Source organism: Sturnira hondurensis, unplaced genomic scaffold (assembly GCF_014824575.4).
Source record: "Sturnira hondurensis isolate 20B ecotype Veracruz unplaced genomic scaffold, ASM1482457v3 Scaffold0022566, whole genome shotgun sequence".
Lineage (NCBI taxonomy): Eukaryota > Metazoa > Chordata > Mammalia > Chiroptera > Phyllostomidae > Sturnira > Sturnira hondurensis.
Window position 1 is genome coordinate 19,483,133 of NW_028095197.1, and position 26,418 is coordinate 19,509,550.

The window sequence follows — 26,418 nt, forward strand, 5'->3', positions numbered from 1 at the left end:
AATGACAGTTATGCTAAGTTTCCATGTGGACAACTGTAGCTTATGTGGCAGTTAATCCCAGAGCTGCAAATTAGGGAGAGCACAGCTATGGAAACATCTGGTGTTTATGAACTGGTAAAAAAAAAAAATTAAAAAGGAGGAGGAGGAATAGCAGGAGGAGGGGAGGGGAAGGCCTAGAGTCTCTCCTGGGATGGAGGAGGCTTTGAGGAAAACCCTAGCTCATCAGAGATCCTGCCGTGCACTATTACCATAATGCAGAATGAGCCCAAATTTAACTCGAGCCGTGAAAATAGTATGAGTTGGAATTGTTGCACATAGACATGAAAGGTAGAAAGCTATTCGTAGTAGTCTTTTGTGAGCTCTACTCTATAATTCACTTGAGATGAGAGCAAGAATGGTTCTAAATGTCCATCCTAAGTGGTAGTCTGAGGTAGTGTACTTCAGAGGACAAAGGACAATTATTCCTTATACTGCCTAATAGGGACAGGGGCCAGGGCCTGACAGCTGGCGTTGAGCCCCCAAGTGGCAGGGTATTACTTCCACCTCTCTGACTCTTCCCAATTGAATGGATGTGTTTTGGGCTGAAACCCAAAGTTCATGGACAAGTTTCCGCCTGTTCCTATCGTCTCCTCCTCTGCTTAGGAGCCCAGGATCCTCAAATCAGCCCCTCCCCAGTGCCCCACCCACCATGGAGGAAAGGCTGTCCCTCTTCCTCAGGACCACAACATTGCCCGATCCTGGGACCACGTTCTTATATGTGCGCCCGGAGGTTGTACAATACGACTGTGCTCCTGTCGCCTCCCCCGAGCTTTTTCTTCTCCAGGCCTAGGAAGGGCGGGAGGAGGAGAAACTGTACTTAGAGAAATCACAAGCCTCTGCCTTTCTTTTTCATTTGCTACTGAGCCTTGCAGTTACACTGTCGGGTAGGAAGGAAAGTTCAAGAATACTCATTTGGGCTTTAAAAGTCAAAGCTACTGCACTGCATCTGCAAATGCAACACGGTGACAGGCGGCCCAGGACGGCTGACGACTAACGGGTCAGGGGTCATGAGAGGGCACAGTCATAGTTACCAAGGCTGCAGATGAAAGGACTGATCGTGTCACCCACATTGTTCTTCTGTCCCTGTAAACACTTGGGTTCTACAATGGGCTGAGATGGTTTCAGCCCCCTGTTACCACACGGCCACTGAATCTAATGGGAGGCATAGGGCGTTTTTTACCAGACCCTCATTAATAAGAAAATTAACCAAGGCTATTATAAATATTCATATGCCAGAGAAGAAGTGTCTAAATTCAAAGACAAGTTTTACTGGGATGAACACTTACAGCTTTTGAATACTTTAGGCTGGCGGAACTGTACCAAACAGATGTGGCAGGGAACCTACTGGAGTGACCAGGCTGGTATATTTTCTAACTAGCTGTCAAATAATTTTAGAAAAAGGGCTGCCTCTAAAGTGTTTGACAATTTTGCCTGTGTCAATGACCACTATCTTTTTCAATGCCCTCCTTCATAAAGTCAAATTTGAACCGAAACTTCAGTCTATCTCATTGCTTATTGTAAGAGAATAGATTCCAAAGTATTTAACAGAGATGCTACAAAGTAAGACTCAGAGACCCTCTTGCATTCAACGTCCAGAGGAGCTGTCTCTCAGGCATCACTCAGAAGACGATGCAGGCCCAGCCCACGTGATCAGCAGCCCACAGTCAATATTCCATTGTATATCAAGGGTCTCAAGTTCATAGGCACAGGACTGGTCATGCAGCAGGGAAGACATCAGCAATTCCTGAGTTTTCTCCTTTTGGGGGGTTCCACAGAGACAGCCCCATCTTGAATCCAGGAATAGGGCCAAGCGGGGAACAAGGAAAGTCTGCAGGCCCCGCCACACACCTGGGTAGAAGGTGCTATGTGCAGGCACCTGAGAAGCTGTCATACCATCTGCCCGACAGCAGTGCATCTGCCACACGTAGCAGCCTTTTGCAATCTAGACACGGAGGAGGAAAAGAGAGGCCATTGACACACTTTGGTTTTCCCGCAATGCATCCCTCAGAGTAACCTATGCCCATTCATGAGAAGCTGCACGAGAGATCAGCCATGATGACTCTGTGAGTGGCCAGGGCCGCCATCACCGACCCTGCTCCTCTCCCGAGACAGGAGTGCATCCCCCCAACCCTAAGGTGCAGTGACTCATGCCTTCACCTGCTGAGTGTCCGCTGAGCCCCCCACCCGCATCACTTTGACCCTCCTGGATCCCAGCTGTTCTTCCTGACTCCGACCCCATCCCCCACCGCTCCACTCACTTCTCAAAAACAGTCTCACATACCACACTGCTAAGAAGGAGAGGAATGCGAGGACAATCACAACGGCCATGGAGCCCAGCCCAACGCCTGCCATCTGCTGCAGCGTGAGCGGCGAATCTGTGGGACAAAACCACACACTGAGAGGTGCACAGCCACCTGGGCTCGCTCTGTTTTAACCCCGAGCTTGGCCCCATTCAACACACCACCCCCCAAATGCCCAGAGTGCCTCTTGCCCTCTGGGTTTGCCCTGAGGATGTAGGGCCTCAGTGCAACTCAGCTCCAGGCTATTTCTAAAAAAGGAAGCATAAGAGCAGGAAACATTCAGGGTGCATGGAGTGAAAAAACTGATCTTGCCCAATGTACAAACGCTGTACAAACGGTCTTCTCTCAAGTCAATTACACTTGATTGACTTTTATGGGCAGTTTTCCTTTGCACTGAGGGAGAAGTCATTCTGACATCACTTGAATTTTCTCCTTGAAAAATGACAGTTAGCTCTAGTAGGTGAATATAGCAAACAAACCCTCTCTGTTGGACAGTTATCTGTCATTTTCCCTACACATCAGCAAGAGTGGCACCTTCTAGCTCTGCCCAGCACGGTACCATGAGGATAAAATGCAAAAATTGATGGAAAAGACCTTTGAAAGACATAAATACTTCTATTTGGAATGCATCACATGCCAACTGCAGGAGATCCCTGGTTATAAATGTGAACATACCCACATGTGAGTTGCACATTTGGGCCCAGTGACTGAATCAGAGTATCATGCTCTAAACCAATGGTCTTGCTTTAATTTGCAAACACTTACTTAGCATGTACCATGTGTCAGGCACTGTTCTAATAACCTTTCTTAAGCACCCAGTGGGTACTCTAATGATAGGAACAGGTATAATAATAATAATATTACACCAAGTACCATTATTATTATTGCCACGTTCCAGTTAAGGAACTGAGGCATAGAATGGTTAAGCAACTTGCCCAGGGTCATCCAGCTAGCAAAGGACAAAGCCAGAATTCCAACCCAAACTGTCTGCCTCCAGAGTCTTTGCTTTTGACCACAGCACCATGCCTTCCCCCGGAGTATCTGACTGCTCTGTCTGCAGCAGAGTGGGCCCCTCCGGCCTACAAGTCAGGGATGCAGGCCCTGACCTTTGCTCCATAGGCCAACGGGGATGGGGCCTCGGGCTGCAGTTGTTCAAATTCCTCTTTGGAAGAATAAAAGTCTGTGTGACATGGTGTCTTCCCAGACACTGAAGAGATATTAAGAGCTGACTCTGTAGGCATAAAATTAAAAATAAAAATATCACCAAGGCCTGGAATAGATGTAAGAAAGTGACACCACATCCAAATTGGACAGATGATTTACTGGGCTGTCACTGTTGAAATATCCAATTATTGCATTATTGTGTACCTCCTTCTACTAATGCCCCAGGGATGTGCTTAGCCTAGCCCTTGAATAATCTAGCACTGCTTTGGAACAGCTGAAAACAGCAAGCAAGGATCTGTTCACCAGGAAAGGCAAGGGGCTTGAGAGGAAAAACAGTAGCCCCTTGACTGGAGATCCCCCAAACTCATCACATGACTTGTTTCCTGGCAGTGAATGAGGCACGCTTGAGAGTAGTTCAAGGTACGTAACGTTTTCATCATGTAATCTGCACTGTTCGATACGGAAGTCACTAACCATCGTGTGGATATTTAAATCTAATTAATCAAATTAATACGTTTCTTTGTCATACTATTTTAAACACTTAATTTCTAGTACACATTTAAGAAAAGACAAGTGGACTAGTGGCTCTAAAGTGTGGCAGAACGGTTAAAGAGAAGAAGAGATAGAAATCCTGTCCGTGGAGCAAATTTAAAAGCTTCAGGACAAAGGGGTGAGAGCTCCGGCCAAGATGGAGTGATAGGTAGAAACGTTTCGCTTCCTCGCACAACCAAAAGAAGGATAACAACCAATTTAAAATAAAAAAACCACCCAGAACAGCTAGAAAATCAAACTGCATGGAAGGCCCACAACCAAGGAGTTAAGGAAACATTCCTCCAGGCTGGTAGAAGGAGCAGGACTGGCAGCCGCATGGAGGAGAGGACCCGCAGCAAGGCGGCAGACCACGTGGGCCAGGCAGGGGTCGGTGGACCCCAGTGGTCCAACATTTGGGCGGGGATAAGTGAAGAAGAACAAGTGGGGAGTGAGACAGACCGCGAAACCCAGAGTTTCAGCACAGGAAATTAAAGACTCAAAACCTCTGGGTATAAGAACCTGTGGAAATTGCACTGGTGGAAGAAACTCCCAGTCTCGTAGAAGGGTCCACTAGAGAGACGCACAGGGTCCTAGAACCCACTTACCTGGGAATCAGCACTTGAGGACACAATCTGCTTGTGGTAAGTGAGGGAAGTGACGGAATGTGGGGTAAGAGCTGAACAAGCGCTTTGTTCCCTCTCGGACCCCTCCCCCCAACACAGCGCCACAACGTACTGACGTGGGTCGCCCAGCCCTAGTGAACACCTAAGGCTCCACCCCTTATAAAGTAACAGGTGTGCCCAGACAAAGAAAGATGATCTAAATGAAAGAACAGATCAAAACTCCAGAAAAAGAACTAAGCAATGAAGAGATGGACAACCTATAGGATCCAGAGTTCAAAAAACTGGTCATCAGATGCTCAAAAAAATGATTGAATTAGTCTTCAAAATAAAGGAAGAAACTAAGGCTATACAAAGTGAAATAAAGGAAAATACATAAGGAACCAATAGTGAAGGAAAGGAAATCTGGACTCAAATCAACAATTTGGAACAAAAGGAAGAAATAAACATTCAACCAGAACAGAATGAAGAAACAAGAATTCAAAAAAATGAGGAGAAGCTTAGGAACCTCGGGGACAGCTTTAAATATTTCAACAGCTGAAACACAGGGATGTCAGAAGATGAAAAAGAGCAAGAAATTGAAAACTTATTTGAAAAAATAATGAAGGAGAACTTCCCCAGTCTGGCAAAAGAAACAGACATGGAAGCCCAGGAAGCACAAAGAGTCCCAAAGAAGTTAGACCCAAGGAGGTCACACCAGGACATATCATAATTAAACACCCAAGATTAAAGAGAAGGAGAGAATCTTAAAAGCAGCAAGAGAAAAGGAGACGGTTACCTACAAAGGAGTTCCCATAAGGCTAGCAAATTATTTCTCAAAAGAAACCTTGCAGGTAAGAAGGGGCTAGAAAGTCATGAAAGTATTCAAAGTCATGAAAAGCATGGAACCTACATCCGAGAGGACTCTATGCAGCAAAGATATCATGTAGAATGGAAGGGCAGATAAAGTGCTTCCCAGATAAGGTAAAGAAAAGAAGTTCACCATCACCAAGGCTTTATCATATGAAATTTTAAAGGGACTTATCTAAGAAATAGAACATCAAAAATATGAATGTAAAATGACAACAAACTCACAAGTATCAACAACCAAACATAAAAAAACAAGCTAAGCAAACAACTAGAACAGGAACAGAATCACAGAAATGGAGACGACATAGAGGGTTATCAGTGTGCAGGGGTGTGGGGAGAATGGGTGGAAAAGCGACAGGAAATAAGAAGTATAATTGGTAGGTACAAAATAGACAGGGGGAGGTTAAAAATAGTATAGGAAATGGAGAAGCCAAAGAACTTATATGTATGACCCACGGACATGAACTGAGGTGGGTGGGGAATTCTGGAGGGTGGTGCAGGGGTGCAAGGAGGAGGAATATAAAGAGGAGAAAAAAATAGGACAGCCATAATAGCATAACCAATACAATATACTTTAAACCAATAAAATATTATCCACAAAGAAAAAAGAAAAGCTTCAGGAAGAAGATGGCACTTCATCTTGAAGAACAGGTGAGTTTTCAGTAAAGCACAGGGTAGTGCAGGTAGAAGTAAGCATGTCGTCATATGAGCAAAGACACTAAGGAGAAAAGGCAGAGGCCATGTCCAGCAAAGAGGTGGTGGACAAGTTTACTCGGACAAGAATGAGAGGTGCAGTTACAAAGGTACATTGGTGTCGTACTGAGGCCTCGAAACAGGATTAAAAAGTAATGCACAGCCCTGGCTGGTGTAGCTCAGTGAATTGAGCACAGGCCTGCGAACCAGAGGATCGCGGTTCAATTCCCAGTCAGGGCACATGCCTGGGTTGCAGGCCGGTTCCCTGCAGGCCAACTCCCAGCAGGGGACGCACAAAAGAAACATACATTGATGTTTCTCTCCCTTTCCCCTTCCCCTCTAAAGGTAAATAAATAAATAAATTTTAAAAAATTATTTTAAAAAAAAGTAATGCAGAATTGTGGAAAACGGTCACAGGAAATACTAAAATCAGAGAGGCATGCCCAAGGTCTAAAATGTGGGCTGAAAGAGAAAAAGTGGTCACTGACTCAGAGGTTTCCGCCTATGGCTGAAGAATGTTCCCTGATTATAGTTTATTATCATTTCACACGTATCAAATGACCTCACTTTGTGACTCAAGAAATCACAGGCTCATAGCACTTTGTGGCTGGAAGGGATCTCAGGGATCTCTGAAAAGGGCAGTGAGAATCAGCCAAGTTAAATACAATTTCAAAGATATTCGGCTGATTAGTAGCAGATCTCGGGCAAGAGAACCCAAACCTTTGCATTTCCCATCAAACTGACCACTGTTTCCCTGGTAATCACCACGAAGCTCGCTCAGGGTCACTTTGCAAAAGGTAAACACCACCATTCATGACAGGGCAAGGTCAAGAATGGGGCCGTTGCTTGGGGTGAGTGGAATGGAACAATTTCTCTTATTCATAGAAGAAACTGCCAGAGGTTCGTACACAGCCCAGGTTAATTATGTACATAGGAAAATACATGCTAGAATTCCCTTCAGAATTCTGACATAACCATGGGTGTTCTGTTACCTCCACAGCTTTCCAGGAGTTTGACTTCAAGGGCTCGAACTTGCTCTCAATGTTGGTTCTTAATTTGGAGGAAAAGACACTTAGATATTTCCAAGGCAAAATCCTTCCTGTTTAACTTAATCACAGTAGAATGTGGCCAGCTCTTTGGCCACTTCTGTCCAGTCTGAGTGTCTGTCAATCACGCCAAACCATTGCCAAAAGCAGTGAAACCTGGAAGCGACTGTTTCTGTGCCTGCCCGGGACACTCGCACAGCCCCATTCTTCTGAAAAAGCGACTCTTTTCTTTGTGGCAATTCCGTTCTCACCCTTTGAGCTTTGGGAAACAGACTGGCAGAAAAATTTCCCTACGCTGGAATGTATGGTTATTTCTTACGCCCTCATTAAACCCAAGAAAGGGCGCTTAGCCTGTGTGCACACGGAAAGGTAACAGCACACAGCTCTGTCAGGAGGGGTGCTCACATACTATGCCAAGTGAGTAAGTCAGACAAAGAAAGAAAAACACTATATGACCTCACTTATATGCGGAACCCAACAAGGGTGAACTCATCAAAATAGAGAAGAGAATGGTAGGGGCTAAGGGGTCAGGGAAATGGAGAGATGTTGATGTAAGGGGACAAACTTCCTCCTATAAGATGAATAAGTTCTGAGGATCTACTGACTACCATGAACAATCTTGTATTATAAACGGGAAGGTTGCTATTAGAGTAGATCTTAAATGTTCTCCCTCTCTCACACACACACTTACACACTCACATGCACATAAATATAATGAGATGTTGGTGGTGTTAAGTAACCTTATTGGGGTGATCATTTCACAATATACATGTATACCAAATGACCACAGTGTATATCTCAAACATACACAATGCCACCCTAACTATACGCCAGTTCTATCTCAATGGAGCTAGAAATACGAGAGAGGAGAGAAACCCTGGCAGCCTAACAATACGTCATCAAAGATGGCTGGTGGTCAGGTAATGCGCCTTCCCAACTAAAAAATCAAGTCCTCCACCCTTGATGAAATTGAAGTGAATAGAGATAAAAAAAGAGGGGAAATAGACTTAGGGCATACGCAGACAAAAGAAAGAAGCCTAATAACCCAGGTCCCTCTCAAACATTTCCTGCTAAGCACCCTGTACTCAAAAGGTAAGGAATCCCCCAAGGCAACATGCCATTTACTGGAATCCTCCTGGAAGCCAAGTTGTATCACGTCTTCCTCACCACCCCAGCCTATTGTTTCATGCTGCTCTGAGTAAGGGAAGGACTGTTAGGGGTTAAACTGAGACTGCAAGCTAAGGGCAGAATTCCTTGGGCTGTTGCTGGGACTCATAAACCACAAGGAAAAGGTCCAGATTCAAAGGTCATAAACTTGACAAGATTTCTGATGTTAGCTACACACTAACAGAATTCTGGGAATCAAATCCTCTGGCTGGCTGCCTTTTGGCTTAAAGAAAGGCACCGCTAGGGAAATCCCAGGCCGGAAACCAAGGATGGGCATTGCTCAATCCCCAAGGCAATTCCCCTGCGGGGAGAGCTGTGTGTGGTATGGGGAGCAGAAAGTTTAAACTGTACAGCCCTCACAAAGCTCCTCCTGGCTCAGGTGTGGCTTTGGGGGAAAGGGACAAGGGGACTCTCCCCTGCGGCAGAAAGACCAAGGCGGCTCGTCTGCCTGGCCAAGGGACCCAGTCTGCCAGGGAAGGGGAGGCTTGCTTTCCTTGGCCGGCATGATGTGGTCATTGTTACAGGATCCCTGACCAGTGCACTGTATTTTATCTCCCTCTTAATTATTATTTATTTATCTTTAGAGGGGAAGGGAAGGAGAGAGGGAGAGAAATATCAATGTGTGGTTGCCTCTTCTGCGTCCCCTGCCAGGAACTGGCCTGGGTGCAGGCATGTGCCCTGACTAGGAATCGAACCACGACCCTTTGGTTCGCAGGCCCACGCACAATCCACTGAGCTACACCAGCCAGGGCTCTTCCTCCTTTCTAAGTGAGAGCACTTAGTGTTTTTCTCTTCAGATTATGTACTGTGGTTTGAGAATGGCTGAAGTAGTCACGGATTACTCAACAGACCATGAGAAGCACATCTGGATTAGATCAAGAGGAATGGACCATGCCCAGGAATCTTGGTTTGGAACTAGGTGTAGTAACAGACCCATCTCTGAGTTATCTTCCACCGGGGTTCCATTTTTAGTTATATGGAGGGCAATTCCATTTTCTTACTGGACGGTATCTTTCTTAATAGTATATACGTATGTGCGTGCACATGCTAAGCAGCCAAATGGTGGAAAGTAGGGGAATGTTGCAGCTCTTTGTTTCGGCCTGCCAACATGTCTTTCTGTCCTCTTTTTCCTGGTGGGGATCATGTCCCCCGCTCACCAAGACCCTGGTGGGGCTGTCAGTCACATTGGCCAGCCTCCAACTGGCCATATGAATAAGCCCCAAACCCAAGGAGAGTAGGTCATAGTACCCCATCGCCTATTAACAGTGATGCATCCAACAGATAGTCACGGAACCTACGAGAAAAGACTCTTTCCCTGAATCGAAAACACTTTGTTTCTACTCAGGTTGCTAAGCTGGGGCAGCTGCTACGCTCCCTCCCCAAGATATGGCTTAGCATCAAAGAAAATGAGGCCCACTCACACTTAGAAGCAGAGCAGAGATAAGAAACAGAGAGGGAGAACCCCACTCATGGCGTCAAGTCCAAAGTCCCAGTTCCTGGGGCCCTGGGAATGCTGCTCTTGTAGGGATTCCATAAGCTCCCAGCCCCCAACCCCCATCCTTTTCAGCTGTGGCTTTGCTTAAGCTAATACGAGATGGGTTCCTGTCACCTGTGATCATCTCAAAAGAAATCTCATTAACATAACTTGAGGCTGCAGATTGGCCATAGAAATGAGGGTAGCACTTGAGGCAGAAAATGGTTTTACCTTTCACCTGAGCCCAAACTGCACAGGAGCATCTTCTCACCTACAAAGGAAAACAAAGGAACATGCTTAACTAGACGGCACATGCTGCCGGCTGACATAGCGCACGTCAGCCCCCCGAGTTTCAGGGGTTGAGCCCTTAATTTGGACAACATCTCCAACATCTCGTCTAGCTCCCACATGTTACGACTTAGCCATAGGATCACCAAGTGACCAGTGGACTGGCAAGGGACCCCAGGGCACTTCCACGGATCTCAGGATCACATGCTGCCGGGCACCAACACACAGCTCTGAGAAACTGGCATCTGCTGCCTGGAAAATGGTGTTGAAAAAAATTCTGAGGACCCATCCAGGTTCAGCAGGAAGCTTTGAGGCATGTGATAGACAAGGTTAATGAGAATGCCCGACACAGAGGAATACTTCACCTATCTAGGTAATACTTGGCTGGTTACCACATTTCCCAAAAATGTAGCCAAGAACCAGGAAGAAAGCAAAAAACACATACGAAAGCTCATCCGTGGTCGGAGAGACTCACGGGAATGGAATGCCTTCTCTTCTCCCCCACTGTTGTTATTTTACACACACTTGTCAGTTAGGAATGCTGAGATTACTGCCTATGATAAAACGCAGCAAAATATTCCCCAGAGGAAACTGAATAGCAGGGATTAGAAAACGATTTTCCAACTTCAGTTGAGATTCTCTTTCAAGTGACAACTTTGGGCATTTTTATTTTATTTAAAAAAATAACACAAAACATTGACACTGAAAAATTCTGGGGAAAGTTTAAAATGCCTATAAGGTTTTGACGGTGACAAAATTTTGCCCGATGCTAAGGGCATCGAGTCCATCTGATGAAAGATAAAATGTAAGAGTAACCAGTGAAGGACGTATTGCGGGACAATGGAGAAGGAAAAAAGGCCACAGCCAGCAAGGCAGTTACTNGGAAGGGAAGGAGAGAGGGAGAGAAATATCGATGTATGGTTGCCTTTCGTGTGTCCCCTGCTGGGAGTTGGCTTGCAGGGAACTGGCCTGCAACCCAGGCATGTGCCCTGACTGGGAATCGAACCACGATCGTCTGAGTCGCAGGCCCGCGCTCAATCCACTGAGCTACACCAGCCAGGGCTAAAATGCCTATAAGGTTTTGACGGTGACAAAATTTTGCCTGATGCTAAGGGCATCGAGTCCATCTGATGAAAGATAAAATGTAAGAGTAACCAGTGAAGGACGTATTGCGGGACAATGGAGAAGGCAAAAAGGCCACAGCCAGCAAGGCAGTTACTGGGGAACAGTGTGCATTAAAAGAGAGAAACTGGCAGGGACGGGTGAAGAAGAGAGCTCATGAAAATGAAGTGCCTTGATGAGACCTGTATTTTATAAAACCCAATCTGGCAGGAGTACGGAGAAAGGTGATAGGCAGAACAAGGGACAGGAAGATGAGTTAGAAAACTGACACTCAGACAAGAGAGGCCGAAGGCTAAACAATGCTAATGAAGAAAGGGAAGTGATTTTAAAGAGCATTAAGGTGATACAACTGGCATAATATGATGATGGACTGGATAAGAAGATAAGAAAAAGGGAGAGGACAATTATTCTCCCATTTCTGTCTTAGCAACTGGGAGCACGGTAATACTATTCATTGGGACAGAGGCACAAAGGCGGGGAATGAAGGACTTGGAAAACTCGCACTTCCTGTTTCAAATCTTACTTACAAAGCTACAGTAATCAAAACATTGTGGGTTCTTGGGAAGAAAACATAGAGGAAAAGCTTCATGAAATTGGCTTGGGCAGTGATTTCTTGGACACGACACCAAAGGCATGGGCCCCCCCAAAAATTGCACTTTATAAAAATCAAGAATTTCTGTGTCTCAAAACACAGTATCAAAACATTAAAAACTCGACCTACAGAGAGAACAAAAATATTTTCAAATCATATATCTCATAAGGGATTAATATCCAGAATATCGGAGCTCCTAACAACCCCATGAAGAAACAATTCAATTAAAAATGGATAAAAGACTTAACCATTTTTCCAAAGAAGATATACAAATTGTCAAAAGCATATGAAAAGATACTTAACATCACTAATCGTCAGGGAAATGCAAACCCAAACCACAATGAGACAGCACCTCGCATCCATTAGGACGGCACTATCAACCGCAAACAGCAAGTGTAGGAGACGGACAGGGAGAAAATGACAGCCGTGTGAACCCTTGGTGGGAATGTAAAAGGATGCAGCTGCTGTGGAAAACAGCAGGGCAGTTCCTCAAAAAAAATTTTTTTAATGGAAGTACCATATGATGCAAAAATTCCACTTCTGGGTATACACCAAAGTGTTCTGAAAGCAGGGACTCGAAAGCATATTCGCACACCCACGCTCATGGCAGTGTTATTCATAACAGCCAGTAAATGGAAGCAACCCAAGTGTCCATCCACAGAGGAGTGAGTAAGCAAGGTGCGGCTTTCTCATCCAATGGCATATTTTCAGCCTTAAAAAGGAAGGAAATTCTGACACATGCACACCATGGATGAACCTTGGAGACATTATGTTAAGTGAAATACGACAATCACACAAAAAGACAGATACGGTAGGATTCCACTTCTACGAGGAACCTGGAGAAGGCAGGTTCACAGAGACAGGAAACACAAGGGGAGGGCGTCGCTGGGGGACAGGGGTTGTTTACTGGCTAGAGAGTTTTGCAAGATGAAGAGAGTTCTAGAGATCGGCTGCAGAGCAATATAAATGTACTTACGACTACTGAAATGTGTACTTAACATTCTTAAGATGGTAAATCTTATGTTACGTGTATTTTACCACAACTAAAAATAAATCGCCACTCCAACGTTCTGGAATTGGATGGGTGTAATGGTTGCACAACCTCGTGAACACGCCACAAAGCCATAGACTTGTGCGCTTCAAATGGGTAAATGACATGGCGTGTGAATTGTATCTCAATAATGCCATTTTAAAAAGAAAAATAAATAAATCACTACTGATTTTAAGATGACTGTAACACTAATGTATCTGAAACCCAGGGGGGAACTAATTGCAATTCGAGTAGTACACAAGTCCACATAAACATTCTTTGCGAAGCCCCTCCATGCCCTTCGGCATCCCAAAGGACAAGCACACGCTCTACTCAGCCGTATGAAAAAGAGGGGACAGTGACGTCACAGGACAGTTTCCCATACGCTGGAATTTTTATCACGGCCTCCCATTTTATTCCCTCTGTCAGAGACTGAATGTTTAATGCCCCCCAGAATTCACAGGTGGAGCCCTAAGCCCAATGTGATGATACTTAGCGGCAGGGCCTTGAGAGGTAATTAAGTTGATGCGAGGGCATGAGTGTGGGGGCCCCACGATGGGATTAGCAGCCCCCTAAGACCAGGAAGCCCCCAGAGCTCACTCACTCCTCCTCACAGGAGGACACGGCAAGACGACAGCTGTCTGCAAGCCTGGAAGAGAGCCCTCATCAGGCAACCGAAGTGGCCTTAACCTTGGACTTCCCAGTCTCCAGAACCAGGAGAAATACGTGTCTGTTGTTGAAGCCACCCGGTCTATGGTAATGTCTAACGGCAGCCACGCCCAGTCTGAGACTCTTCCAGACCAAAGTCTCAACCTGCGACGGCAGCTCTCTGACAACCCCTAGGCGGTACTCAGACTGTACCTCCAGTGCTGTGTCTATGCCATCCAGGACCTCCAGGTGGTTCTCCAGCAAGAAGCCCTTGTCTCAGCCATAAACACCTTCTGAACAAGTTGAGGGCAATATATTCTGGGCTTTCCCCTTCTAATTCTTACTGCCTATAAACTGCCTTACTGCCTAAAAATTCTTCCTATATTACTGCCATAAAATACTATCGGACAGACCTTTTTGCTACTTGGACAAAGGGAAGGAGAGAGGGAGAGAAATATCAATGTGTGGTTGCCTCTCGTACGTCCCCTTCTGGGACCTGGCCTGCAACCCAGACATGTGCCCTGACTGGGAATCGAACCGCAATCGTGTGGTTCGCAGGCCCGCACTCAATCCACTGAGCTACACCAGCCAGGGCTACCTGGGCATTTTCTAAAAAGTAAACACTAGTTTAACATCAAACATGATAATGGCACATTAGACTGTGTCCTATACAGAATTTAATAGAGTGTTTCAGTTTTAAATATGTGATGAACCTCATACTCGAAATGGCTCGAATTCATCAGTCAAGAGATGCTTCTATTTTGTCAATACACTCTTTCTGGTTTCAATGACCAGTCCACACGAATTTCCACAAAACTCACAGAGTTCTCCTAGGGCAACCATCACAATGTTTATTCCAGAAGATCTTCCATCCCTGACTGACTGATCGAGCTCTTGCTAACCTACTTGTCCAGCTCATTATATTTACTTATTATGTGATGAGCATTAGGTTCAATGTTTCCGGAAAGGAAACTGCTGGAAGAACACAGCCCTGCTAAGGACAGCGGAGAGGGGGCCTATTCACCAACCACGGAAGTAATGGCAACTAGGGACTGAGCTGAATCTGCCCCTCTCCCCTGTTTTCGGGAGAATGAGGGGAGGCAGCAGCCTGGCTAGAGGACGGGGAAGTGACAGAGAGATCTAGAGATGCCTCTCCAACTTGGGTTTCAGCAGGATTCACTAGAATGAGGGCATCTGCGGAGCTCAAGAGGAAGAACCCAAACCAGGTCAGCCCCAGGGCAGGTCCATCCCGGTCCCCCAGAAGTTCAGACCATCACCCTCCAGGAAGGTGTCGTCTGTCTTTCCCCTCTCTATAAAGGCAAAGGACTCAACACATTCCTATGGTTATTGCATGCAGTGTCCACCTCGAATGATGGAAAAACAAATATTCAAATGTTTGAATTTCATGTGAAAACAGAGAATTTTAAGATCTTTTAAAGAAATGTACCTCGTTCCATTCGCTTATGATTCGTAATATAATGCAATAATCATGCCCTATTTTCAAGGGTGCATTATAATATTTCCCATAATACAGCCTGTCTCCAACAGATATCTCCATGGCCTCCTCTGGAACAGCTCTGGCCAGTAGTTCTGCAGCCACGTATCCATTGGCACCAGAAGCATTGCTAAAGAACGAGGCAGCCCCTTGAGAATCACAGGAAAACGTGCTTTGGAGAGCCAGGGGAACCACTAACACCTGATAGGAACTGGAAGGAAAAAGAAAATGTCTATCAGACTCTTGCACATGAGACTCATTCATTCACTTACTCATATTTATTGAGTGGTTACAATGAGATGAGCACTTTTCTAAGCACTGGAGATACAATACTGGACCAAAAGAAAAAAAAGCCCTTGACCATGTGGGATTGAATCTGACAGCTCCGGCAACAAGGAACTCCAGTTTGAAACCTACAGTGTTATTGTCAGATGACCAGGGGAGGGATGTCTTTGAGTTCTGGCTGCTGGTGCCAAAGACATCCTCTTCTCAACGTGCGTGAGAGAAGTTGTCACGCACGTTGCTGTCTGCCCTGGGCATGCATGCATGCCATGATGTTGGTCTAATCAGTGGTTTTCAGGTGGGCAAATAAAGCCCAGCTGTGGAAAGGGTTTAGCAGTCACATGGAGGCTGGCTGCCCACAGGAGTTAATGTACTAAGCCTACAGAAAGGTTCCAGGAGGTCACATGGTAGCCTAACACGGAACTCATGTGATTGACATTCCCCGCAGTTCACAGAGCGATACTGAAGTTCATGTGAGATCAATGAGAGGCAAGGAGTGCAAGGTCAATCCACTCTGACGACACTCTGAAATAGCCAGAAGGGCAAAATGTCACATGTATGTTGTGAAACTGTTCCCTAACTGCGGACACAGACACGCATTGGCAGTCGGGTATCATTTTGTCATGTGTTTTCTTATTTATCCCACCACACAGAAAACCTGTCAGTGAAAGGAAGCTGAAGAGTACAATTTCCCTTTTATCGAGCGTGAACCAAGCCTTCCTTTTTATCACCATCTACTCAGGACATTGCTCCTGCCTCTGGTACAGTCATTGTTTGGACATCTGCTTTCTCAATCAGGCTCGATAGCAGGAGTCTGAGTGATTCACTCCCATACCTTTGCAAGTCCTTACACAGGCCTTTGGCTGTGACCTACTCCCCACTAATGTTTCCTGAGTTAAAGCTTCAGCAAAGAGGAAAACTATGCATCAATACAAGGTGTGTTTAGGGGGATTTCCAAAGCTCATTCGGCCACATAACTCTGTTTTGCCAGCAAATGTACCTTTCCTGTTCCCCACACCTAATGTTTGCTAAAGGCCCACGAGTCACTGGGTTAAGCACAGGTTGCCCCCACAGCCTGTGTTGGACTCGGGACGTGTCCATTCTCAGCATCATAGGTGTGCTTGGGGCCCTGATTTCTACAAAGTCTGGGTTCACTTTCAGCAAAGGTTTTCTAGGAAAGGGACAAAGTAAAGCCTGCAGGACAATGAGTTGTCACTGCCACCACCAGTAAACATTTACTAAGCACCCACTGCCTATAAGGGATGACCTGTAACAACATACTTTCCTGGGGACTCGAAGGTGTCCCTATGATCCATGGCTGTGGAGAAGAAAGTAAACGTTGCCACAGCCCCATCCTGTCCATAAGAATGTCTTCAAACCCCTCTCATCTTTTCAGGTATGCGGTGGTGTTCAAGTGCAAAGCCAAGGCTCACCTGAACTATGTGACTATGTATATCACGCACAAAAGGCACTATTCACCTGGCAGGGAGCAGTCTCCCCAATTAGTGAGATAATCACCCGAACTGCTGGATGCTTATACAGATTTCTAGCCCCCATTCCAGACCCACTGAATCCAAACCTCTCAGAGTGGACTCTGAGACTTTGTTTTGCTGATAAAGCAGCCCAGTGAGTCCTGTCATCTTGCAAGTGTGGGAGACACCATCATTGAGAGAGCCCAGGAACAGGCCCTCATCCACCGAAGTTCACCAATCGAAGGACGAAAGCCTCGGTCCAGGGCCCCTGCTTCACTGTGTGCCCCAGGCCACTGTCCCTTATCAATAATGCACAAAGCCAGACTCATGCCTGCCTCACACACTGGCCACGCTGCTACCCCCAGTTCAAATCAGAGACAGTAGACAGGCCGAGAAAACCACCCCACCTGCCTGCTGGTAACTAGCCCTGATGATGTTTTAGGGAAGCAGAAGGATGTTCTAGAAGGACTTTTCCCCTCTTTCTCACCACCAGCCTCCCCTGAATGACTCACAGACGTCCACTTCCTGTTTTGGAGGCTCTGGTTCGCATAAGCCCCAAGGGCTGACAGTCATGGGGCTTTTCTTTTTGCCCTAGGTCATTACTTGGCCCAAGTAACCCCTGTGCGCTTGCAAATCCGCTCAGGAAGTGACATCACACCTTCTGTTCTCTTTATAGCAACAGAATCACAATGCATTCCAGACACTTGTCAGGAATCAAGAAACAACAATTTAGGCAATATTCATTCCTGGAAAAACCTTTGAGCATTTGCTGAACTTAAACTAATGGAAAGATCAAGAAACCCCCCCAAAAAAAACCCAAGTTTCATTATAAACGGACACACAGAGAATATCTCCACATGTTCTTTTTACAATATCTCACACTTGGTTCCACCTTGACTGCACTGAAGGGTTGTCAGACTGGTGGGGTCAAGAGAAACGAGGCAAGGGCAGTTAGGTCGCTGTTGCTGCCTCGACTTAACTCCCGTCAGCAAGCTGCTCGTCTCTACAGGCAAACCTCTCTTTTCCTCTCTAAAAAAGGGAATAATTCTGCTTTTGTAATTCCACCAGGACCTTTGTAAATAAAGTGCTTAAATTGAACAGGGCGTCATCCTCCAAAATACTACTCCCCACCCTGCTATCCTGCCCCTGTCTGGGATCCGAGGAGCAGTCATGAACTCCGTGGGATTTTGCCCAAAATTCAATATGTGAATGAAGTCAACGAATTATCCAAATGACCACTTCAGAAGCCACCTTCCCTTAAATAAAGGAAAATATATTCTGTGCTGGGGAAATGGGATGATGCTCCTGACCCACCGTCACTACCAGAAACATGTGGAGATAGATGGGAGCGTGAAGGATCACATCTGGCATGTCACAGACGCCAATGAGCAAAGACAAGGATTTGAGTTCCAGAGCTAAAGCCGCCCAAATGCTGGTCTCTGGTTCTTTAGAAGTCTCTCTCTTTGCTCAGAAAGGTGCTGGTTGGAATTAAGGGTTCGGTCTGTGCCCAACTCTCCAAGGGCTACCACCCAAAGATTCCAAACCACTCCATGAGGATTCTTGGGCAACCGTGGAAAAGGGGCAGTGACTGACCTGATAGGCCCATTGCTCTCCTTGGCCTTCCTCAATTTCAAGCGTGGGAGGGGCCCTCCATGTACGGTGAAAAAATCTACTTCCGGAAGGGGAGGCTCTGCAAACATGGAAAAGAAGAAAAGAGGATGATAGGATGAGTAAAAGCCCAAAGGTGGTCCTTGTGGGGCCATCAAAAGGAAGGTTTTCATGTAAGAAGTGATGAGCATATTCCGATACACACTGCACTGGAGACGGGTCTCGAAAACATGATGCTGAATGAAATAAGCCGGACACAAAAGAACAAATGTTGTATGATTCCACTTACATGAAATATCTATGATAGGCAAATTCATAGACACAGGAAATAGGTTCGAGGTTGCCAAGGATTGAGGGGGTGGGTAAGGAATATGGAATTACTGCTTAATGGTCAGCAGAGTTTCAGTTTGGGGTGGTCAAAACATCTTAGAAATAGATCATGGTGGTAACACTGTAAATGTACTTAATGCCAATAAATCATATACTGAAAAATAGATTAAATGCTGCCTTTTCAAAAAATACGTTTTATTAATTATGCTATTACAGTTGTCCCGATTTTTCCCCTTTGCCCTCCTTCCCCCAGTACCCACATTCCCACCAGCAATCCTCTCCCCCTTAATTCATGTCCATGGGTCATGCATTTAAGTTCTTTGGCTTCTCCATTTCCTATACTGTTCTTAACATCCCCCTGTCTATTTTGTACCTACCAGTTTGTACTTCTTAATCCCTGCACCTTTTCCCCAATTCTCCCCATTCCCCCTCCCAGCTGATAACTGTCTACACAATCTCCAATTCTGTGTTTCTGTTCCTGTTCTGCTTGTTTGCTTAGTTTGTTTTTTAGATTCAGTTGTTGATAGTTGTGAATTTGTTGCCATTTTCATATTCATAGTTTTGATCTTCTTCTTTTTCATATAGAATGCCCTTTAGCATTTCATATAATAATGGCTTGGTGAGGATGAACTCCTTTAGTTTTACCTTATCTGGGAAGCTTTTTTACACTTACCTGCTCTTCAATTCTAAATGGTAGCTTTGCTGGACACAGTAATCTATGCTTTTTGTCACTTTGAATACTTCTTGCCAGTCCCTTCTAGCCTGCAAAGTTTCTTTTCAGAAATCAGCTGAAAGTCTTATAGGAACTACTTTGTAGATAATGCTCTGCTTTTCTCTTGCTGCTTTTGAGATCTCTTTTCCCTTTGGTGTTTTAATGATGATACGTATCAGTGTGGTCCTCTTTGTTTGGGAATCTCTGTTTCCTGGACTTGCATGTCAATTTTCTTCACCAAATTAGGGAAGTTTTCTTTCATTATTTTTTCAAATAAGTTTTCAATTTCTTGCTCTTCCTCTTATCCTTCTGGCATCCCTATGATCTGGATGTTGGCATGTTTGGAGATGTCCCACACTCTTCTTATACTATCCTTCTTCTTTTTGAATTCTTGTTTCTTTTTTTTGTTCTGGTTGAATATTTAATTCTCTTTCTCAGGATCTAGGTGAGAAGAGCCCGGGTTCCGAGGCAAGTGTGGCCCTGAGGATGGAGGAGGCGCAGAGATGCGAGAGCCTCTTGGGACAGAGGCGGACCGGAACATGGAGGAAGACGAGGAAGGGGAAGGAATCTGGGCTTTGGTTTCAGCAACTGAGCCGGTGGTGATAACTTCTGTCAAGGTCTGGGGGACGAGTTCAGAAGCAGCGCACTACTAGGTGTGAGGTGTGAAGTGCTTGTTGACCTGTCTGATAGACAGCTGGAAATATTTTGTGCTGGCTGAAACATCTGTTTAGTTTTTTTCTATAAAGTAAAAGACACATTTTTCACTTTCACCAATAACTTTATTGATTCGGATATTTTGACTATGTGGACTATCTCCCTCTATTGGCTTCTAGTGGGTAGAGCCCAGGGGGTGCTGCTAAACGTCTTCCAGTGCATGAGACAGCCCCACAGCAGAGAATGGTTTGGCCAAAATGTTAACAGTACCAAGAAACTTCACAAACCACATCTGACATGTTAGATCCGTCACAGCACCTTGTCCCTATACTGCACAAATCTTTTTTAGTATTTCAGTTGCATTTGTACCTTTCTTGAAATAATAAAGCATAATATGCTGAAAATATTGTATATTTTCTTCCATGTTCACTATTAAAATGGCTGCAAAGAAATTTACCAATTGTGATTTTTTTAATACATACTGATATGACAGCTGTCACAATACAGTCCAACAAAGTTGATTCCAATGAAGTTAAAAACAGTTAAGTGTTACTAGAGCCACCTTATGGGGGGGAAAACATACAAACTTTTTGATCTTTGAAGCTAAGCAGGGTCGGCCCTGGTTAGTACTTGGATGGGAGACCAAATGAACTTTTTGGCCAACCCACTTCATGTGAACGCCTCTCAGCCTCTTGGCTAAGACCAAGTGTAGAAATACAGGTCCAGAGCTCAGGAGCACACTGCGGGTTGATGGGCGGTCAGTCATCAGGAGAAGAGGCTACGGTCGCTGGGGGACCACGTAAATGCCTCTGAGAAAAGTTGAGGGCCCGGAGCAAACCACTGAGCACTGCGGATGTCTAAGACAACGAGGGAGAGGGAGAGCCCCCTGTAGCTTTTGTTAAACAGCACAAATCTGGAATTTCTTCCAAAGTCACTCAGGTATAGTTGCACAGATTATACATTAAACCTATGGGATTGGCAGGGACCCTAGGAGGACCTGGAATGGCCCTTGCTTACGGTCAAGGCCTCACACAAAGGTGCTGAAGGTCTTTGCCATTTCCACAGGTGTGCACAAAGAGTCTGAACGGACACGCCTGAGTAGGAGCGACGCCAGGGTGCTGCGGTGAGGATGGGGAGAGGGAAGGGAGTTTGAGAAGCTCCTACCCCACGCCCAACAGGAATGTGCTCCTTCCAGTCTGCGTACTGCTGCCCCCAGCCCTCCACGCTGTCGCCAAAATGCCCTTTCCTTTGCGGTGTTGCGTTCATTTTGTTGTGACAGCAAAGTGGTTTTCATCGCGTGGTTCCTGTTTTCTGCCCAGAGGGAGATTAACTGTTCACTCTTTCTGTCTGTGTACCCTCTTCGGGCCCTTTCAAAGTATTCCGCTGTTGAATCTCTTCTCTGAGATGAACAACTCTAGCTCCACTAATCTCTTGGTTAACCTTCTAAAACCACTTCGTTTCTCAACACCCTCAATGGCGGCAGAAGAACGTGCTCTCCCAGCCCAGCGAGGGTGGCCCCATGGCCCCCGCGGGAAGCCACCCCGTGCTGGGCCGCTCTGTCCTGGAGGAGCTGCTCCATCTCCTGGGTTCTCCACGTGCCACTGCCAGCCGGTTGATCCAGTCGCCAGGCGACTTCTCCACTATTCTCTGCCCCGCCTGCTCCAGGCCTTCCCTACCTTAGATTTTAAACACTCTACTTTACCCCTCTACGGTAAAGCATGAACTTCATTAGGCTCATCTTAGCCACATGTCAAAGTTAAATAACTTTAACTGCTGTATTTTCCAAGGTCTTCTTTCCCGTCCCCCCAACCGCTGTCCTTGGCAGATCTCTCCTGCCTTCCCTTCACCTCATGGCTGATTCAAAACGCATCAGACTCAAGGCAAGAAGTAGGCCGTGTCAGGAGAGTGTAGTTCGTTCAGCCTGGGCATGGAAGATAAGGAAGACCCAGAAGGGGACCCTCCCTATCATTCTTGGGTGCTGGCAACATCCATACTCTCCTAGAAGCAAGTGACAAAGGAAGATATGGGGACTGCCATGTGAGAAAATTTTGAAGAGTGTGAAGAAAAAAAAAGAAAGGAGAACTTGTCCTAACAATATTAAATGTATTATAAAATTACAAAAATTGAGATTTCAGTCAAGACGGAGGCGTGAGTAAACATGCCTTGCCTCTGTGCACAACAACAGCAAAAAGTCCAACTAGACTACCAAACCAGTATCACCCAGAATTTCAGAAAATTGAGCCATGTGGAAGTCCAACGACCAAGGATTTAAAGAAGCCACATTCATCCAGATGAGTGGGAGGGGTGGAAGGGCGGGGAGGTGGAGAAGCATAAAGGGGCGTGGAGACAATCTCATGTGGTGGATAAAAATCAGGAGGGATACCTCAGGAGCGAGGGATCCTGGACCCAGACCATACCAACCAGCCCAGGGTTCCAGCACCAGGAAGATAAGCCCCATAACTTCCGGCTATAAAAACCAGTGGGGGCTGGGGCAATGGAAGAAACTGAGGGGTCCTCAAGAGACTCCTATTAAAGGGCCCGCAACAGACTTAGGACTCACGCACACCCACCCCCTCTAAGCTTCAGCACCAGGCAACAGCTGGAAGAACACCAGTGGCGTATGGGGAGAAAGGGCAAGTACCAGGAGACAGCTTCCTCCCGCACAAAACTCCAGAAGCCAGGCAGGGGCACTGTCCCCTCTGGGAGCACTCCCCTGCATAGAGCAACAGAGCAGTGACCTGGGTTGCCCCGTCCGGGATATTACCTAAGGCTCTGTCCCATACAACTTAACAGGCATGCTTTTCTACAATAGGCCATGCTACTAAGACAGGGAGTCAAAGCAGCTCTACCTTATACACAGAAACAAACACAGGGAGGCCGCCAAGTTGGGGAGACAAAGAAATATGGCCCAAATGAAAGAAAAGAATAAAACTCCAGAAAAAGAACTAAACAAAATGGAGATAAGCAACTTCGTAGATGTAGAGTTCAAAACAATGGTTATCAGGATGCTCCAGAAACTCATTGGGTGCTTCAATGGCATTAAAAAGACCCAGAGAGAAATGAAGGTTTCATTAAGTGAAATAAAGAAAAATATACAGGCAACCAATACTGGAGGGAATGAAGTTGAGAATCAAATCAACAATTTGGAACACAAGAAAGGAAAAAGCATTCAATCAGAACAGCAGGAAGAAAAAAAGAATTATATACATATATAAAAAAAACAAGGCTAGGCTTAGGAACCTTTGGGACATCTTTAAACATACCAACATTGGAATCATGGAGGTACTACAAGGAGAAGAGGAAGAGCAAGAAATTGGAAATCTATTTGAAAAAATAGTGAAAGAAAACTTCCCTAATTTGGTGAAGGAAACAGACATACAAGTCCAGGTAGCCCAGAGTGTCCCAAACAAGATGGACTCAAAGAGGACCACACCAATACACATCATAATTAAAATGCAAAAGGTTAAAGATAAACAGAGAATCTTAAAAGTAGCAAGAGAAAAGAGAATTACCTACAAAGGAGTTCCCATAAGACTCTCAGCTGACCTCAAAAGAAACTGCAGGCTAGAAGGGACTGGCAAGAAGTATTCAAAGTGATGAAAAGCAAGGACCTACAACCTAGATTACTGTATTACTATAGATTACTGCAAAGCTACCATTTAGAATTGAAGAGCAAGTAAAGTGCTTCCCAGATAAGGTAAAACTAAAGGAGTTCATCCTCACCAAGCCATTATTATATGAAATGCTAAAGGGCATTCTATATGAAAAAGAAGAAGATCAAAACTATGAATATGAAAATGGCAACAAATTCACAACTATCAACAACTGAATCTAAAAAACAAACTAAGCAAACAAGCAGAACAGGAACAGAAACACAGAATTGAAGATGGTGTGGACAGTTATCAGCTGGGAGAGGGAATGGGGAGAATTGGGGAAAAGGTGCAGGGATTAAGAAGTAAAAACTGGTAGGTACAAAATAGACAGGGGGATGTTAAGAACAATATAGGTAATAGAATAGCCAAAGAACATGCATGAACATCAACTACGGGAGGGAATGGGTGTAGCAGGTGGAGGGGGGCGAAGGGGAAAATTGGGACAACTGTAATAGCATAATCGATTAAAGATACTTTAAAAATTACAGTAATTGAAAGAGTAAGGTATAAGCACAGGACAGGCAAAGGTATGGAAGATGCTAGAACAATCTAGAAAGTGTCCCAAACAACTGAAAACTTGTTTTAAAACATAGAAAGAGACCCAAATAAATAAACGAACACATTGTATTTGACATGAACAGTCTTCCCAGAGGTGACCGTGAGCTGGCTGATCATTTTTGGAGAAAGGGGCTACTACCAGGTGAATATAGCCTTATACTGTACATCCGAACAAACTCCAAATGGATCTAAGATTACACACGAAAAACAAATCTATTAGGGAGCATCAGAAAATAAGAATTAAGTTGATTTCAGGGTGGGGCAGGCTTTTCTTGGCAGGGTCAGAGGCAGAAACCATAAAGGAATCAATAAAATTGATTACATCAAATTTTAAAATGTCTAAATGTCAAAAAGGATATTAAAAAGAAAATTAAAGTGTGAATATGCTGCAGGTTGTGACAGGTAGAAAAAAGATTAGTATCGCTGTGTAGGCAAACTGTTAACATCAGTAAGAAAAAAGAGGCAATGTAAATGCGAATGTGTTTAAAATTCCTCTAAAATCCTCCAAAAGGGACTAAAAGAACCAAAAACAGAAGAAAAATGTATCTGCACCAAAACCAAACCAGAGTCCCAATTTTATACTGTAAACTGCAAGTAAATGCAAGGAATTAATGCACTTAAATAAATATACCATGGTGGCTCTTTTCTAAGCCTGGGCACCATCCCCAGCAGATCCTGCCACCACTCAAGGCCAGTTCAGTAGACGCTGATGGCAGTAGGGAACACCAGTAGCTCAGGCTGCAAGTCATCAGCCGTCACAAGGCTGGCTACATCTCCCCCGTCGATAAGGTTAAGAGACTCGGCCTCCCAGGAAGAAGGGACGATCTTCTATTCATCGTTCTATCTCCTTCGGCACTTAGCCTGGCTCTCTGTCCATAAACAGTCAATAAACATTCGCTGAATTAAATACAGTTGCAGCATGCCCCTCCCCTCCCTCTACGCCACACACAAACCCTGGTTCGGGGTTTCTAGGACTTTCCATCGGTCAGATTTAGTTTCGTGTTAAGACATTCAGAGGGAAGATTCCATTCACTTTTCTTCGGGGAAATCAGTTCCTTCCTTTTCCAAGGCCAAATCCCATCCTTGCTCCACATGTCTAGTAAAACTCTCAAGTTCACCAGTTTTCGGGGACAAAGCCACATCTTCACAACCAGACACTCCCCTTCACAATGAATACTCTTCTGACATAAAGACACTTTCCAACCCTGGCCGGGTAGCTTAGTCAGTTAGAGCATCATCCTGATATGCCAAGGTTGAAGGTTCAGTCCCCAGTCATGCCACATACAAGAAGCAACCGATGAGTGAATAAATAAGAGTAACAACAAGTTGATGTTTCTCTCTCCCCCTCTCTCTCTCTCTTTCTCCCCCCAATTCCTCCCTGTCCCCTTTCTTTGTCTTTCTGAAAATCAAAATCAATCAATAAAAAAAAAACTTAGAAACAGGCTACTGGACAGATTTCCATCTCCCCGCCCCTCTCATGAGCACCCTCTTCCGTTTTCCCAGCAGCACTTGCCTCTGCCCTTCAACATTTCTAGAACTCCCCGTGGAAGTCAGCAATAGTGCAAAGGGCTCGTTTTCACCCGCTTCCCACAACTAAGATTTAGTTTAATGTGAGACCCTGAGAGGGAAAATTCATTCACTTTTCTTCTGGGAAATTAGCAGATGCATTTCCCGGCCCAAATCCCTTGCCTAACATTTCTGGTAAAATTCAGAAGTTCACAATTTAACTCAAATAAAGCTACCTCTCAGGCAGCCAGGTGTTCCTCCTCACGTCAACATATAGGATTGCCTTTTTTTCCTTTTCTATAAAAGGGAAGGCGCTTTTCATTTTACCCTTTCATGAGGTCTTAACTTGAATTTTTAGACTTTTTTTAAAACCGCAAATTCTTTACAGTAAGGTAAGATTTGGAAAATATGCTCTCACAAACTCAACGAATTTAAGCAGCTCAACAGTGCTCCCTGGTGGCCACAAGCACAAACAGATTGCTTAAGCTACAGAAAAGTAGAAATCGTCACACCAAGATGAAACTCTCTTCCCCCAACTCAAAGAGTATTAAATGCTCATTTGACTCAGCAGTTCAAACCATCCAA

General features: G+C 45.1%; 1 protein-coding gene across 1 annotated transcript in view; it reads right to left on the bottom strand.

Moving 5' to 3' along the window:
* SUSD1 (sushi domain containing 1) overlaps positions 1-26,418 on the bottom strand; it is a 100,081-nt gene continuing 73,663 nt past the window's right edge. The window contains exons 13-17 of the mRNA XM_037035814.1: positions 18,406-18,502; positions 15,011-15,269; positions 10,115-10,154; positions 2,321-2,414; positions 1-1,981 (exon numbers count right to left, since the gene is read on the bottom strand). Coding sequence (XP_036891709.1) covers position 1,981; positions 2,321-2,414; positions 10,115-10,154; positions 15,011-15,269; positions 18,406-18,502 — 491 coding nt within the window. The 3' untranslated portion in view covers positions 1-1,980. The remainder of the gene's footprint in view (positions 1,982-2,320; positions 2,415-10,114; positions 10,155-15,010; positions 15,270-18,405; positions 18,503-26,418) is intronic.